At 39.6% G+C, this 16201-nt stretch overlaps 1 protein-coding gene across 2 annotated transcripts in view; it reads right to left on the bottom strand.

Moving 5' to 3' along the window:
* Positions 1 to 1104, bottom strand: part of slc4a4a (solute carrier family 4 member 4a) — a 65368-nt gene extending 64264 nt beyond the window's left edge. For both annotated transcript variants that reach the window (XM_085295583.1, XM_085295586.1), the window contains exons 1-2: positions 963 to 1104; positions 373 to 461 (exon numbers count right to left, since the gene is read on the bottom strand). In XM_085295583.1, coding sequence (XP_085151709.1) covers positions 373 to 389 — 17 coding nt within the window. In that variant the 5' untranslated portion in view covers positions 390 to 461; positions 963 to 1104. The remainder of the gene's footprint in view (positions 1 to 372; positions 462 to 962) is intronic.
* Positions 1105 to 16201: the final 15097 nt, after the last annotated feature.

Here is a 16201-nt window from a genome sequence, read left to right as displayed (position 1 = left end):
ATCCAAACAATTGCACGTTAGGTGACAGAATCCATGTGTGTCAGAGCTTACACTTTCACATCTTTAAACCTAAACTGACCTTAAAGGGCTGGGCCTTTGTTAATGGACGACTGTCCTGCCTCGACATGTGATATTTATTATGGGAGCTACGCTCAAATTGACTGACAGGTTTCTTATTTTAAATGAATCTGAAAGGCAGAGACTAAAAGAACAAATTAAACGCCTGTTTTTACGCTTTTACTTTTTAAATCAAAACATCGTAATTGCTCACAAGTATCAGCAGCTTTTTTTCACACACGTGTGTTCGAATCAATCTTAATATATAAAATGTCTTAACTATGCTGTGAAAAAGCGTCTGACGGGATCACTTACTTCTTGGTGCCACTCATCTCTTCAGCGTGCGATAAATCTCCCTGCTGAGTAGAGCGGATCAGAGGAGCGAGCGGCTGCTGATGTTTGACCTGACAAAGTAACACAGAGAGGTGATTTCCCTGCTTTCACGGACAAGTCTTACACACAGGAATCACAACAATGTGCTACATGTGCTGCTGCCGCTGTAAAAGTTTAGCAAAGGTTAGACTTAAAATCACAACGCAGGAAAAATGCAACATATGGTGCTGACATTCACACCGAAAGATCAAACAAGCGGACTTCATTAACTTTGCACTTGTGTGCAGACCCTCCCAGAAAACACCATCAAATCAAGTTGAACGAGCAAACGGCCTGACCAAAACAACAGCTGCGCATTTTACGCGCAGCCCACTCTTGAGTATTGTGATAATTTACCAAGTTGAGCATATAAAGTCACAAAAAGCAAGAAAAAGTCTACCGGCTCCTGAAGACACCTGCAGAAAAATGAAAAGAAAACAAAGCTGATTTCGTACCAAGGCGTCTTTTTACGCATGTACACGAGGCCGGAACACGTTCCGCTGTCTAAAGTGAAACTGGAGCTGCGGACTTACCTCTGTGTTATTGATCTTTGGCTTTGTGTCTTTGGTTCTTATTGTCCCTCCTTCGCTGGCATGCAGATAAGAGGTACTGCTCCCACTTCTTAGAGTAAGTTTGAATGTGGCATTGTGACAGCAGCTGCGCTCAGCGTGCAGCCTCTATCTCCTGGACCATCCTTCCTTCAACGCCACTCCTCCGGTGGGAGGTCAAACTGCCCCTCCGCTGCACCGTCCTGTTTTTCCCCCAGCTTTGTTTTTGCTCCAGCTGAACCATTGCGCGGTTTGACCGCGCGGGCACGATGTTGGAACGCACGCGGATATTCGCAGTAAAGTCTGTCACGCACAAAAAGAGCGACATTGGATTTAAATCATTCAATTAGATACTCCGAAATTAGTAAATACTTCAAAATCTGGTAATCTGTACTTTCTGAAATCACGTTTAACTTATTACTATTGGACATACTTTTGGCTCACATAACAATCTGTGGATGCTTTCATCAGGCACTTGCAGAGGGGGGTAGCAGAGCACCTGCCCCTTTCCTGATGGGTGCCCCAAGTTTTTTTTTTTTTTTAGGGTTTTCACAGAGTGGATAGTCAAACAAACTGGATCCTCATAAATGCATTCTTTTATATTTATTTATTTATTTTGTCCTTATTACTTTATTATTATAGCACTAGGAATAAATCCTATGGGAAGGATTCTGGATCAGCAACATCATGCAAACTTTTGACCATAGTACGTACAGTATATACTATAAAATGTCACTGTATGTGCATGTGTCTGTGCGTGTTTTATGTGTATAGATTTTTTAAAGTTATTACTCAAGTATAAAAACAATTATAAACGCAATATTTTATAACATTTCTATCATTACTTTATTATGGATTAAGTGCAAGGTTGTTAACTGTGGATAATGAAATCACTTTAGCTTTGAGCCCCCCGCCCCTTCAAACATCTCTGCACGGCCCTGGCTTTCATTAGATGCCGGTAATGTTCAGCATAGCTGCAGCTTCTAAAGAGGACACCTGCTGAAGCTGCTTAGTTCTGCAGCTATAGAGCGCCATCTGTTGGAAGAAATATTGCAAGATTGGCTGAGTCGACCTTCTTACTTGGCTGTAATATCAGCATTATCATCACCAGACGCTTTTCTTTGCAAGCTCCTTTGACTAAATGGAAAGTAAGTTTCATGCCATGGCTGAAAAAAAAGGGTTTTTGTTATTTTTGCTGAAGGTTCTTTTTTACCTGAGTCTTCCTCACACTATGAAATTATTAATTATAGCTTACCCTGTTATAAAAATAATAGTTGTTTGTGGTGTCTTGGTTTGAGCCACTGTTAAAGTCTAAAGCCTAAAGTCTCCCATTCTAAATCAAAACTCTTATCTTATCATCTGCTGTGGTTCAGAAAACTGTTCACTAAGGTCTTTTCTTGGTTTGCAACCCACGTAACAGTTAAATACACCAAATACTTGCAATGTTAAAGTAAGACAATAGCTCAAGTGACTCAAACTGTCACTGTCCTACATCAGCAACATAGCCCAGCAGGTCAGTCTGCTCAGGAATAGCTTGAGGGTCAAGTCTTGACCCATCTTTGCCAGATCCCAAAGGAGCATCTGTGGGATGTGGCAGCACAGACCAAATCCAAGGTGGGCCACGCTGCAAAACCACAGTATCCAAAACATGTGCTGTCAACCACCTGGTCCCAGCAGCACTGATAAAACTGAGGTCTCCTGTCCTTGAGATGACAGGCGACAGCTGGTTTGAAGCGATAAGGCAGACATTGAGTGTGGACTCAGTGTATCCTTGAACATTTAGCTTTGCATCCCTCCCAAATTCTTTTGGACTAAAGAATCATTGATAACCAAAATGGTTTCCAGAGACAATAAAGCTACTGAGAGCAGGAAATCCATCAGCACCAAGTTTCAATTGTGCACATTTAAGAAAAGAAAGGCAGAACAAACTGGTTAATGTTTCCAGACTATTTATGCAGAATCTGGTGGCCAGCCATGGGGTAAAAGGAGTTTTATTAACATTCCACACAGACCTGACTTTCCAGGAAAAGGTGAATATTTAATTTGGAAATAGAGAAACAATTGTCATCACCTTTGCCAGTTTTTGTCGGTGTAAAAACAAAACTAGGGACAAGTTGAAATTGTTAACTAAGGCAGACATAAGGTGTGGATTCAGTCCTTGAACATTTAGCTTTGTATCCCTCTGAGTAAAACTTTCAAAATACACAACTCGAAATCTCTAATTATTAAGTCAAATTGTGATGTTAGCCCGAATATAGATTTTTTTGGCAAAAAAAACATGTTTTCAGTGGCACAAACAAACTTCCATACTAAACAGGAATTTTAATATAAGTGTTGAATGTTTCTGCCTCAGCCAGGTCATTTCTATACAAATGAGTCTGCAGGTATTAGGCTTCTAACATTTAACATTTTCTCTATTTCATTTCCGTTATCCATAAACGGCAGCAGATTCTGACAGCATAAACTTCCACAGGTAATAATCATTTACTTGCGATTCAACATATTTATAACTTTTTTGTTTTGTTTTTTGAAAATATTTCCTCAGAATTAAGCAGCGATTCAAACAATTCTGCCTTAATAAACTCATGTTTATATCAAACTGTTATCAGCTTAAACTTTCATGCTATCCAGGTTTTAACACCAATACTGTAAGTTTTTGTAAATGTATCTTATGTGGAAATTATTTTAACGAACACTCGGGAATAAAAGCATCATTCAGACAATCAGCAGATCAACAGATTGTAGCATTAAGCCAAAAGCATTAAAGCATCTTGTTTAATTGTTATCAGCATGATCTGTATAACACTAATATCAAATGAGGTGTATTAAGTCTCCAGATAATAACGTATGTGTGTGTTAGCTCACACCAGTAGCTCCTGTGTTTCCCATTTGTTTTACTGGCTGTGTGATAAAAATATTTATAGGAAATGATTTATGATGGACGACCAAGCAAACATCCACTTATGCAAATTTAATTCAAATTTTGCATGTACACAGTGAAGACTTCACTATTCAGAGCAGAGTGCACACCACTGTTTATGGCACACTTACGGAGAAACTGTAGGAAAGTTTATGGAAAGTAGCTTCTAATGCCATGAGGTTATTATTGAAGTGACCTGTGTGGCTCAGAGCAGGTTAAATGTTTGTTGCTGCTGGAGTCAGTACATTCAGTGCCTTATTAAGAAGTCTCCCTCCATCCATCAACACTTGTGAGAATGAGATGAATGTGGGCTCAACAAGTATGACGTCTTATATCTGTCTCCACTGTGGACATTGGTCCAGGTGCCTCTTAACGTGGCTTTTGTATTGTTTTATGAGACTGTTTGTTTTTCTGGACCATGATTCTGAAGTAAAGCTTGGTTGAGACTATTTACTAAATTAAACTCAGGGCCAAACACACTGTGAGGGTTCGTGATCACTGGTGAATCCAATTAGCTCTGATGTCTAATGTGTTTGTAGCTTTGTGTTTCTGCCTGTCCCAAAGTCCAGGGTGCTTGTAGCTCTGCTTTCATCTCCACCAACTCCAGTTTTGCTAACCTTTTTAGTAATTGGATGTACGCTTCAGTGGAATCAGTGGGTTTACTTGCCCTTGTTTGATAAAGAAACATTTTACTTTCAGCTGCTGGTTCAGGTTTCATTAGACAGAATAGAATGAGTCATCAAATCAAAGGAATGAATTCAAAGGGTCCAAGAAGCTGCACAGAGCTGCAGAAAACACTTACTAGCCTATTTTTAATATGCTTCAATGAAATGCTGAAAGTTTATTTCAAATTATTTGCGTATCAGTTGCCACATTGTTATTTGAATAAGGTAGGGTGGGCTATTCTTTCAGGTAGTTCAATAGAAATTGTAATGCAAAGCTGCAATAAGATATTCTAGGTGTTTAAATGTTCTTGCGCTGAAAAAGTCCATCCATCCATCTTCTGCTGCTTATCTAGGGCAGAAGTCTAAACAAAGAAGTTGGGACTTCACTCTCCCCAGCCACCTTCTACCTTTGGCATTCCCAAACCAGCTGTGGGACATGATCTCTCTGTAGGTCTCTCACAGACCACCAATCTAAATGCACTTATGCTCAAATACAATGTTTTTCTTTATGAGCAAACTGTTGTTTAGCACAAAAGTCCAACAAACCAAGACCACTTGATCAAGCCTTCTTTGCCAGTCACACTCCACAGGTCACACTGTCATTGCTCACATGAGTGCTGAAGTCCTCGAGCAGGACAGTAGAGTCCCAAGCAGAGATGCCTTCAAGCATGCTGCCCATGCACAAGTCATGGAAAGTGCTGTTTAGAGTCAGAGTCACACGTGTGCACCATTTCTCAAAGGCATAGAAACATTGTCAATGGTCGTAGGGAAGATGTGTCATCGTGCTTGTATTGTCCTTTTTCCCCACTTTACTGGGAATCCTTAACTGCTTTCTGGAAACTTAAACTTGGTTGCTGTATAACCTGTGATTGTTCTCAGAGCTCGTATTTGTCACCTTTAGCCTCTTTACCTATATGCAAAAACAAGAGAATAATATTTAACTTTGAAATTCACTTTAACCTTTCAGGTTCATCTGACACAATCATCAATACATTTTGGAGTGTTGCCAAATCAAAACTAGGACAGGGATTTCTGCTGCCATGGGGAATTTTGGTGTCTGAACATCCAAAGCAATGGGAAAAGAGGAAAGAAAGTACATCTTTGTTACATTATAAACCTTTACATCTCAGGACACAATAACAAAATCATCTGTTTCCCACCAGATTCTAAAAGTATTGAGATGCCAGATGCTGCTAATCAAATACACTTATTAACTGACCTTCAGCAGTGTTGCTGTCCATCACTAATGGGTGTAAGGATATGTCTAAATAATTTGAAGTCCAGCACATGGTGAGGAAGGTTATTCAAAAGTGGAAAATATTCAAGACCGTTCCCAGTATTCCCATTAATGGAAATCCCAGGAACCTCACCCCAAGGTCAGACTCTGCAAGTGCAAAAAAGCAAAAAGACTCTACAGACCTCAGTTAGCGTGCAAATTTTAAAGGTCATGACATTACAATTACAAAAAGCCCAAACAAGTGTGTTTTGTTTGGAAGGGTTGCCGGGAGAAACCGAACATGGCAGCACAGCTTATTTTTAGTCAACGTTGCATCTGAACGATGTCATGTTGACAGACAAGTCCAAAGTGGAGACGTTTGGCCGTAACGCACAGCAACAGATCTGGAGAAAATCAAACACCTCACACTGTCGGCACAGAGGTGGGAGTGAGGAGTTGAGCTCTGGCAGTCATTAAGTGCAAGGCAAGGCAAGTTTATTTGTATAGCACAATTCAACAACAAGGTGATTCAAAGTGCTTTACAGAGACATTAGAAACAAGAACAAATAAAAAGCATGATTTAAAATTGAATAAAACAAGCAAATAAACTAACTAACTAATTAACAAACAAACAAACAAACAACAGTATATAAAATCAAAACAGATAAAATCAAAACAGATAAAATCAGTAGTTAAATGTAAGTTTTGAAATTTAAGCTTAAAGTGTGGATTTGGTGCTTTATTCAAATGCAGCTGAGAACAGGTGAGTCTTCAACCTGGATTTAAATAAACTGAGTGTTTCAGCTGATCTGAGGCTTTCTGGGAGTTTGTTCCAGATATAAGGAGCATAAAAGCTGAATGCAGCTTCTCCGTGTCTGGTTCTGACTCTGGGAACTGATAAAAGACCGGATCCAGATGACCTGAGGGATCTGGAAGGTTCATACTGGGTCAGGAGGTCATTGATGTATTTTGGTCCTAAACCATTCAGAGCTTTATAGGCCAGCATCAGAACTTTAAAGTCTATCCTCTGACGGACAGGCAGCCAGTGTAAGGACCTCAGAGCTGGACTGATGTGGTCCACTTTTTTGGTCTTAGTGAGGACTCGAGCAGCAGAGTTCTGAATGAGCTGTAGTTGTCTGACTGATTTTTTAGGTAGACCTGTAAAGATGCTGTTACAGTAATCAAGCCTACTAAAGATGAATGCATGGACTAGTTTTTCCAGGTCCTGTTGAGACATCAGATCTTTTATCCTTGATATATTCTTGAGGTGATAGTAAGCTGACTTTGTTATTGTCTTAATGTGTTTTTCTAAGTTTAGGTCTGCATCCATCACTACACCCAAATTTCTCGCCTGGTTTGTGGTTTTTAGATGTATAGATTGAAGTTCTCTGGTGACCTGTAATCGTTTTTCTTTGGCGCCAAAGACTATTACCTCAGTTTGTTTTTGTTTAGCTGGAGAAAATTGTGGCACAACCAGTCATTGATTTCCTCAATGCATTTACCAAGAGCCTGTACAGGGCCTCGGTCTCCTGGTGACATTGTGATATATATTTGTGTGTCATCTGCATAGCTGTGATAGTTTATTTTGTTGTTGTTTATAATCTGTGCCAGTGGGAGCATGTAGATGTTAAACAGAAGGGGTCCCAAGATGGAACCTTGGGGAACTCCACATGTGATACTTGTCTGCTCAGATGTGAAGTTACCTATTGATACAAAGTATTTCCTGTTTTCTACGTATGTTTTGAACCAGTTTAGTACAGTTCCTGAAAGACCTGTCCAGTTCTCCAGTCGTTTGAGTAATATGTTGTGGTCAACTGTATCAAATGGTGCACTGAGATCCAGTAAAACTAAGACTGACATTTTTCCACTGTCTGTATTCAGACATATGTCATTAAACACTTTGGTCAGAGCGGTTTCAGTGCTGTGGTTCTGTCTAAAACCTGACTGGAAGGCATCGTAGCAATTATTCTGTTTTAAGAAGTAACTGAGCTGTTGAGAAACTGCTTTTTCAATGATCTTACTTAAAAACGGGAGATTTGAGATCGGCCTGTAGTTGTTCATTTGTGTCTTGTCAAGATTGTCCTTTTTCAGTATAGGTTTGATTACAGCAGTTTTTAGTGATTCTGGAAACACACCTGATAATAAAGAAAAGTTGACGATCTGTAACAGGTCTGACTCTAAAGTCTTTGAGACCTTTTTGAAAAAACTTGTTGGCAGGACATCTAAACAGCAGGAGGAGGAGTTCAGTTGACCTAGGATGTCCTCCAGGTCTTTGCTGTTAATAGGTTGAAACTGTTTCATGGTGTTTAAACAGTTTTTTGGTGGACACAGTACATATCCTGGATCTGCTGTTGATGTACCAATTGCTTGTCTAATTTTTTGGATTTTTTCAGTGAAGAATTTGGCAAAGTCATTGCAGGCCATGGTCGAATGAAGTTCAGCTGCCACTGGCACAGGAGGGTTTGTTAGCCTGTCAACTGTAGAAAATAAGACCCGAGCATTATGGCTGTTTTTAGTGATGATGTCAGAGAAGTAGGACCTCCTTGCATTCCTCAGTTGTAAATTATAATTGTGAAGTTTCTCTTTATAAATGTCATAATGAACCTGGAGGTTTGTTTTTCTCCATCTGCGCTCAGCTTTCCTACACTCTCTTTTTTCATTTTTCACCAGTGTGGAGTTTCTCCATGGAGACTTTTTCCTTCCAGAGATAACCTTCACCTTAATGAGAGCAATAGTGTCCATTACATTTAACATGTTAGCATTGAAGCTATTGACGAGCTCATTGACTGACCCTCTGGGCAGGTCAGGTGTTAATGGGAAGACCTGGTTAAAAATTGCACTACTGTGTTCAGTTATACACCGTTTTGTGATCACTGTTGTTGATATATTTGTGTGGGCTGAGATTTTACTTTCAAAGAAAACACAGTAATGATCAGACAGGCCCACATCAGACACAGTAACCTTTGAAATGCTCAGGCCTTTGGAGATCAGTAGGTCAAGAGTGACCTACTGTGCACCGTGAAGTCCTCTGCATAACAAAGCATGTTAGAGTCAAATGTCAAGCCTTCTGTCTCACAGTGAAGGTTTGACCCAAACTGGGTCACACAACAAGTTAATGATCCCAAGCACAGCAGCAAATGTCCAACAGAATAGCTGAAAAATGAAGAAAGTTGCTGCAACGGCCCCAATCAAAGTCCAGACTGTAACCGACTGAAGTGCTAAGAGAGCTGAACTGAAGCAAACTTCAAATTCCTCCACAGCAATGTGAAAGACTGATCAAGTCACGCAGGAAACAACTATTTCAAGTTTGTGCTGCTAAAGAGTTTCTACAAGTGACTGAATCCAGGGGTCGTCTATGATTTTCACCTGCTGCTTCTGCAGTTTGTCTTGAACAAATGTTGAATCTGCTCAGGACGAGATGTTTGTTTATTTGACCAATCAAATTAATCAAAGATCTCTGTGGATTGTTTTTGTGGCTGATTATGCTTAATTATTGTTTTTAATGTAAAAGAAAATTGTTTTGCCACTCTAGTGTTACTTTTTGACATCTGATCTGAGTCATCCCTCTCATACATGAATCTGTCAAAAGAGCCAATTTTAGCTTTCTTTATTATTTTTTACACAAATCATGATTATTGAAACCATGCAAAAGCAATAATTGTGCATGCTTTGTGTTTCAGTGAACTAACTCTTTACTTTCTAATTTTCTGAAGAATTTTCAAGACAAACATCAGTTTGTAGAAGAATGTGAGTCAATGATACAAGAGTCTGATGTTTTCACTGAAGCTACTTAAATTTTCCAGAAGTTAAAATTTGTTCACAAAACATTGTTTTATGTTTTTATTCACAACACAAAATATTGTTAAGGCTAACATTCATACAGCATATCTCAGACAAGTTGGTATGAGAAGGGCTTTCTCCCTCATGATTGTGTGTATGATGCAGAACAGCTGCTGTTTTACACATTTACAACCACACACGTGTCAGCGTTTCGATGTTTTTCCCTCATGGACGACGAGTTTCATCCAGAGGAAGAAAAAAAAAGCAAAGTGGAGGGAGACGAGAAGCCATAATAACATGAATGTCGTGGATGTCTCTGTTTCATGATCCTCCAGCTTCAGCTCACTTTACATTTCATAAACACAAAGCCTATTAAGTATTTGACTTGATTTTCCCTTTGAAGAAGACTTTGAGGGGTACTTGCTGGGCTTTATGGATGCTTTGTAGTTTGAAGGTGTTAGGCAACCATGCTGCTGTTTTGATCCATGTTGTCTTTAACTTTCTGCCAGCTCCTGCCTTTGATGTGAAATCCTTCCAGGAAATCTAGTCCCCCTCCTTCTTTGACGTCTAATCCTTCTGTGACGTCAAAATGATAAAAAACAAAAGCAGAAGCTATTTATTTCCCATCATAATTGTATAATATTTCTTAGAATACAAAGGTTCTATGTGACGATGTATGTCATTTTAAATAAAAGGAAAAAACCTCCAGTTATTTTCTGAGGGCACTGGCTTGAGTTTATCCAACATTATTATCCCATTTTGACTTGAATCAAAGTGATGAGGGTTTACTTCTGTGATTAATCTGCTTTTTTTCCACCCATGAACCATTTTATGCTGAATTGTTGAGATTTTGTGCTTCAACGTGTTTTCCTCACTTTCACCCTGAAGCATATCTGGGTGAGATTCTGTTAAACACGTTATTGTCTTATTGTATTCCTTATTTGCATGTGTGTTTGCTTTGAGCTATACAAAAAGTGACTGACTTCAAGAACATTTACAATGATGTTTTCAGAGTAAAGTGCATACAAGCCTGGGACTGAACTGCCAAAGCATCTGCCTCTGCCACCTCCTGCAGATGGAGGATGGATGCATGTAACTCACTGGGGCTGAGCCCAGTCAGGCCTCATGGCTTAGCCTCTGAGCCCCATCCTTCAGGCCTGGCTCCAGGCTGAGGTCAGTGTTGCAGATCCGGGAAAGGTTCTTGGTGTCCTCTTCACTTAGTCTGATCCCTAAAGGAGGACCAATTTGCTTTGCCCCTAACAACATATTTCTTGAGATCACATGAGCATAAATCCCTCCGGGGCAGTAAGGTGATGATTCACACTAGTGATGTGTCGGTCGCGAACGAATGATTAGAGCCGACTCTTTGAAGTGAACGACGCGAGCCGGCTCCTTATTGGGAGCCGTGGGTTTTGTTTTTTTTCTTTCTCTCACCCTCTCTCGCACTTTTTTCCCGCTTCACTCTGCACGCGAGCCTTGTGCTTTACACTGGGCAGGGGGGCGGTAGTTACACTCTCAGTAGCACAGGAACAGAGCGGGAGGAAGAGACAGAAAGAAAGCCAGGGACAACAACGCCACATTAGAAAGGTATAGTAATCATCCACAACTACTTTCAGTTTTGGATGATAAAGGATTCAGAAAGTTTATTCATGCAGGTCCATATGACAGAGAATATGCATCTTCTTTTTGTTTTCATATTTTAACTTATATTTAATTGTGTTGTGGTTTGCAGTGTTTTGTGTTCTTTTCACTTTAAATTTGTTTAAAAGGAAAAAGCTGAAAATTTAAATATTTAAAAGTTGAAATGTGAATAGTTGATTTTTGTATTATATGATTTATTTATTACATTTTATGTGGAGTGAATAAATAAAAGTATATTTACGGTGGCCCCTAGAGACAAAGCACGTAAAAACTTCAAAACACTAGAGGTGCTAGAGGCAGTGTTGAGCTTTAGTGGCTACACAAGCCAGCAAGTGCCAACGACCGGATTTGATGTGTGGTAATAACAGGTAAATGAACCTTTTTTATTATTATTATTTGAATATATATGAGTGCTTGTGTATAAATACACAAACAATATACATATGCTTTCAATTGTGTAATTTAAGTGATCTAGGTAGCTGTTTTGGAAGTTCAGTTCATGCTAGAAATGTGTTTTGGAGTTTGTACGTGCTTTGTCTCTAGGGGCCACCACATATATTTATATATGAACATATATACATAAAACCACTTCTTTCTTTTTTTTACATTAGTAATTCCTTTTGTGCATAATTTTATATTATTGTTAATAATAAATTAATTAAAGCAACAAAACAGACGTAATACTCCTCCTGAACACCTGCAATGTGAGACCCTAGTTGGAGAGGCCCAGACCCAGTACAGACCCGGAGCAGACTCAGGATACACCCAGGGTCAGACCTCTTCATTGTTTTGGAAGCATCCCAAGCACCAAATCATTTTTTGTTTGGGGGTGGGCAACCTTCTGGATTGGCTGGGAGGAATGGATGTGGATGACTAAAAAAACAAGAGTATTAACCAAAGATTAGGTCCAAACATTCCCAGTTTATCTTTTAATTTGTTTTATTTCAGCTTATCAATCTCAAAAAGGACACTGAAACAAACACACACTGAGCATCATCTCTTCATTCAGACAAAATCTCTTCACATACTTTCTGTTAGAGTTAGAGTTAGAGAGATGGCACAGTCTGAAAAAACAGCCAACTAGCAGACGACAGCAACAAGTTCTGTAAACATCAATAACCCCTGAAATAAAGCAGGGGGGCAGAAATGCACAGCTGAGGGGGAAAGGAAATGGAGATGGATTAGGAGCAGACTGAGGACATAAACAAATATGACAAGACTGGAGAGCAGGATTAATGTGTGTAGTGATGGTGGATAAGAAAACTTTGAGTTATTGAAGAATTCCGTGCGAGTAAGCATCTGGAATTTCCTTAAACTACGTCACAGGACAGTCTATGTGATGTTTGATGGAGTTATAATAAGGTCATGAATACATATTGTTCTGGTTGGATTTAACGTAAATGCACAGTGTTTATAACATTTTGTCAGCAAAGAGGTGAAAAAGCCTTGATGTGCACCAGAACTGGTGGGCAGATGTTCTCGTGCAGCTGTCTGTGAGGGCAGAAAAGCTTTGGGAGGATCCTGCTCACCAAACTGAACTGACCCCACAAACACAGACTAAACCCTGTATTTCAAATAATAGTAGTTTTAACTGCCTTTTAACATAAAAAAAAAAAAACACCTTTCGATGTCAAATATTTCTGATACCTAGATGAACTGTTTAGATCACCAACAGAGCCTTGGCCAGGGGTCTCAAACATTCAATTCAATTCAATTCAGTTTTATTTACACAGCACCAAATCCCAACAACAGTCGCCTTAAGGCGCTTTATATTGTAAGGTAGACCCTACAATCATACATACAGAGAAAAAAACAAAATCATATGACCCCCTATGAGCAGCACTTTGGTGACAGTGGGAAGGAAAAACTCCCTTTTAACAGGAAGAAACCTCTGGCAGCACCAGGCTCAGGGAGGGGCGGGGCCATCTGCTGTGATTGGTTGGGGTGAGAGAAGGAAGACAGGATAAAGACATGCTGTGGAAGAGAGACAGAGGTTAATAACAGATATGATTCAATGCAGAGAGGTCTATTAATACATAGTGAGTGAGAAAGGTGACTGGAAAGGAAAAACTCAGTGCATCATGGGAATCCCCCCGGCAGCCTACATCTATTGCAGCACTTCAGCCACTGCACAGAGACCTGCCATCTTCAGAAGTTTTCTGATGACTCTGCGGTGGTTGGATGCATCAGCAGGGATGATGAGACAGAGTACCGGGCTGTGGTCGACTCCTTTGTCACGTGGTGTGAGCAGAATCATCTGCAGCTCAACGTGGCAAAGACCAAGGAACTGATCGTGGACTTCAGGAAGACCAGGAAACACTTGACCCCTGTTTCAATCCAGGGGGTCAGTGTTGACATTGTGGAGGACTATAAATACCTTGGAGTACACATTGACAATAAACTGGACTGGGCTAAAAACACCACAGCACTTTACAGGAAGGGCCAGAGTCGTCTCTATTTTTTGAGGCGACTGAGGTCCTTCAACATCTGCCAGAAAATGCTGAGGATTTTCTACGAGTCTGTTGTGGCCAGTGCGATCCTCTATGCTGTTGCATGCTGGGGGAGCAGGCTGAGGGTCGCAGATGCCAACAGACTTAATAAACTGATCCGTAAGGCCAGCAATGTTGTGGGGATGGAGCTGGACTCCCTCAAGGTGGTGTCGGAGAGGCGGATGCTGTCCAAGATAAAGACAATGTTGGATAACACCTCCCACCCACTCCATGACATGCTGGTCAGTCACAGGAGCTCGTTCAGTGAGAGACTGAGATTACCGAAAAGCACCACTGAACGACACAGGAAATCATTCCTGCCTGTGGCCATCTCCCTGTACAACGCATCCACTTAACACACTGTTTGCTGCTACAACTACACATGTTTCTTTTCCAACTATTTATTTATAAGTGACTTATGTATGTATGTATGTATATATATGTATATATTGTACTATTCTTAGTTAGCGTATTGTCTGTCTTGTCTTAATGTTGGTTTAAAATGGAGCACTGTAACAAAAAATAATTTCCCCCAGGGATCAATAAAGTATTCTGATTCTGATTCTGATTCTGATAACTAAGGGAGGATTCAGGGTCACCTGGTCCAGCCCTAACTATATGCTTTAGCAAAAAGGAAAGTTTTAAGCCTAATCTTGAAAGTAGAGATAGTGTCTGTCTCCTGAATCCAAACTGGAAGCTGGTTCCACAGAAGAGGGGCCTGAAAACTGAAGGCTCTGCCTCCCATTCTACTTTTAAATACTCTAGGAACAACAAGTAGGCCTGCAGAGTGAGAGCGAAGTGCTCTAATAGGGTGATATGGTACTACAAGGTCATTAAGATAAGATGGGGCCTGATTATCCAAGACCTTGTATGTGAGGAGCAGGATTTTGAATTCTGGATTTAACAGGAAGCCAATGAAGGGAAGCCAGTACAGGAGAAATCTGCTCTCTCTTTCTAGTCCCTGTCAGGACTCTTGCTGCAGCATTTTGGATTAGCTGAAGGCTTTTCAGGGAGTTTTTAGGGCATATTGATATTAATGAATTACAGCATGTGACATGTGGCGCAGAATCAGTCCACCAAAGTATCCAGTTTGGCCCACAAGATGACTGTAATTGAAATTGAAGAGTGGAAGGTCATTATTTTTTGGAGTTTGGGGTAATAATCAGATCAAAGCTGGATCACCATCGGTTTTAAAGCAACACAGAAGAGAAGTAACACAGACATTAATAGCAGCACTTATCAAGGAACACAGGAGAACTGAGATGTTACCACAGAAATGAGGCGTGAGGAACTGAAACCAATAAAAATCAACTTGAACCAAAACACAAAACTACAAAAGTGAGAGTCATGGCTAGAACAACCATAAACCAAAAGCAGGGGTCAAACACTTCATATTATTACCAGAAATAAAACTCACAGTCTGCTAAAAATGTAAGGAAACCAAAACCAGAATCCAAAGTTCAATAAACAGAAAAACTTCAAACACTAGAATAACAATAAAACCCAAATAGAAATCAAATATACTGACTGAGAATTCTAAAAGCCCCCAAAAGCACTAAATCCTGACTGATGCAGGTCTGTTGTTTCTTAGCCATGTAAAGAACAGGCTCGAGCAGGTTATACAAATATCAGCTTCAAAGTACCGCAGAAACTATCATTTTATAGCCTGCCTAATGAAAAGGTTTTACACTACACAGGGGACATGAATGGTGTGATCCATCCTATTGCTAAATTTAATATCCATAATTTTTATGTTTCTGGCTATGTTTTTTGGTGTTTTAAACTCATTTGGAATCTGGAATCACTTGCATCTGGAAATTGTTTGAAAAACCAAGAATTCATTGATTATCTGGACTGCAAGATGCAGCTTTCTTAATTCAGATCATTCTGATCCAGATTAAATCCCTGGTGATGAGGAATATCTTTTTTATTCTCCAATCCCTGGCAGTTTTATTGGTCCCTAGTCTCCTCCTGTTGTCAGTTATGGGTATCACATGTAACAGTGCTCACCTTTCTTTGTATGAGAACTAGCAAAACATCCTCACGATAAACTTAGATCCTAAATTTAGAGCTCAGACTTTTGGCATGGAGCGGTTTGTTTCTTAATTATCTGACAGTTATTGTAAATTAATCTTTCCTTTTAATTTCCTTTTAATTCTTTCTGATGGATTCCTTTACAAAGCTCACACAGTTATGCCCACATATTACTCCGCAATGCATTCTGCTTATTTACACATTTTCACTGGGATACAACCTTCAACAAGTTTAAGATAAGATGAGATAAAATGTAGTTTATGTATCCCAAAATGTACCCAAAGTTGGATTTTTAAAAAATTTGTTACAGAAGCTAAATAGAAAGTATGGAGCTAAATAAAAATGAACCAAAATATGAAAAAAAATAAGGTAAAATCTAATCTGAAAATCAAGATAAATTAAGTCAAAATTTAAACAAATATATTACTAAAGCAGAATTATCTCACATTCAACAGAACAGCGAAACAATATTAAAATGG

This window comes from Mchenga conophoros, linkage group LG12 (genome assembly GCF_057382185.1).
Source record: "Mchenga conophoros isolate Kocher_MC1m ecotype Shallow Benthic linkage group LG12, M_conophoros_male_GT1.1, whole genome shotgun sequence".
NCBI lineage: Eukaryota > Metazoa > Chordata > Actinopteri > Cichliformes > Cichlidae > Mchenga > Mchenga conophoros.
This window is presented reverse-complemented; position numbering and strand designations above follow the sequence as displayed.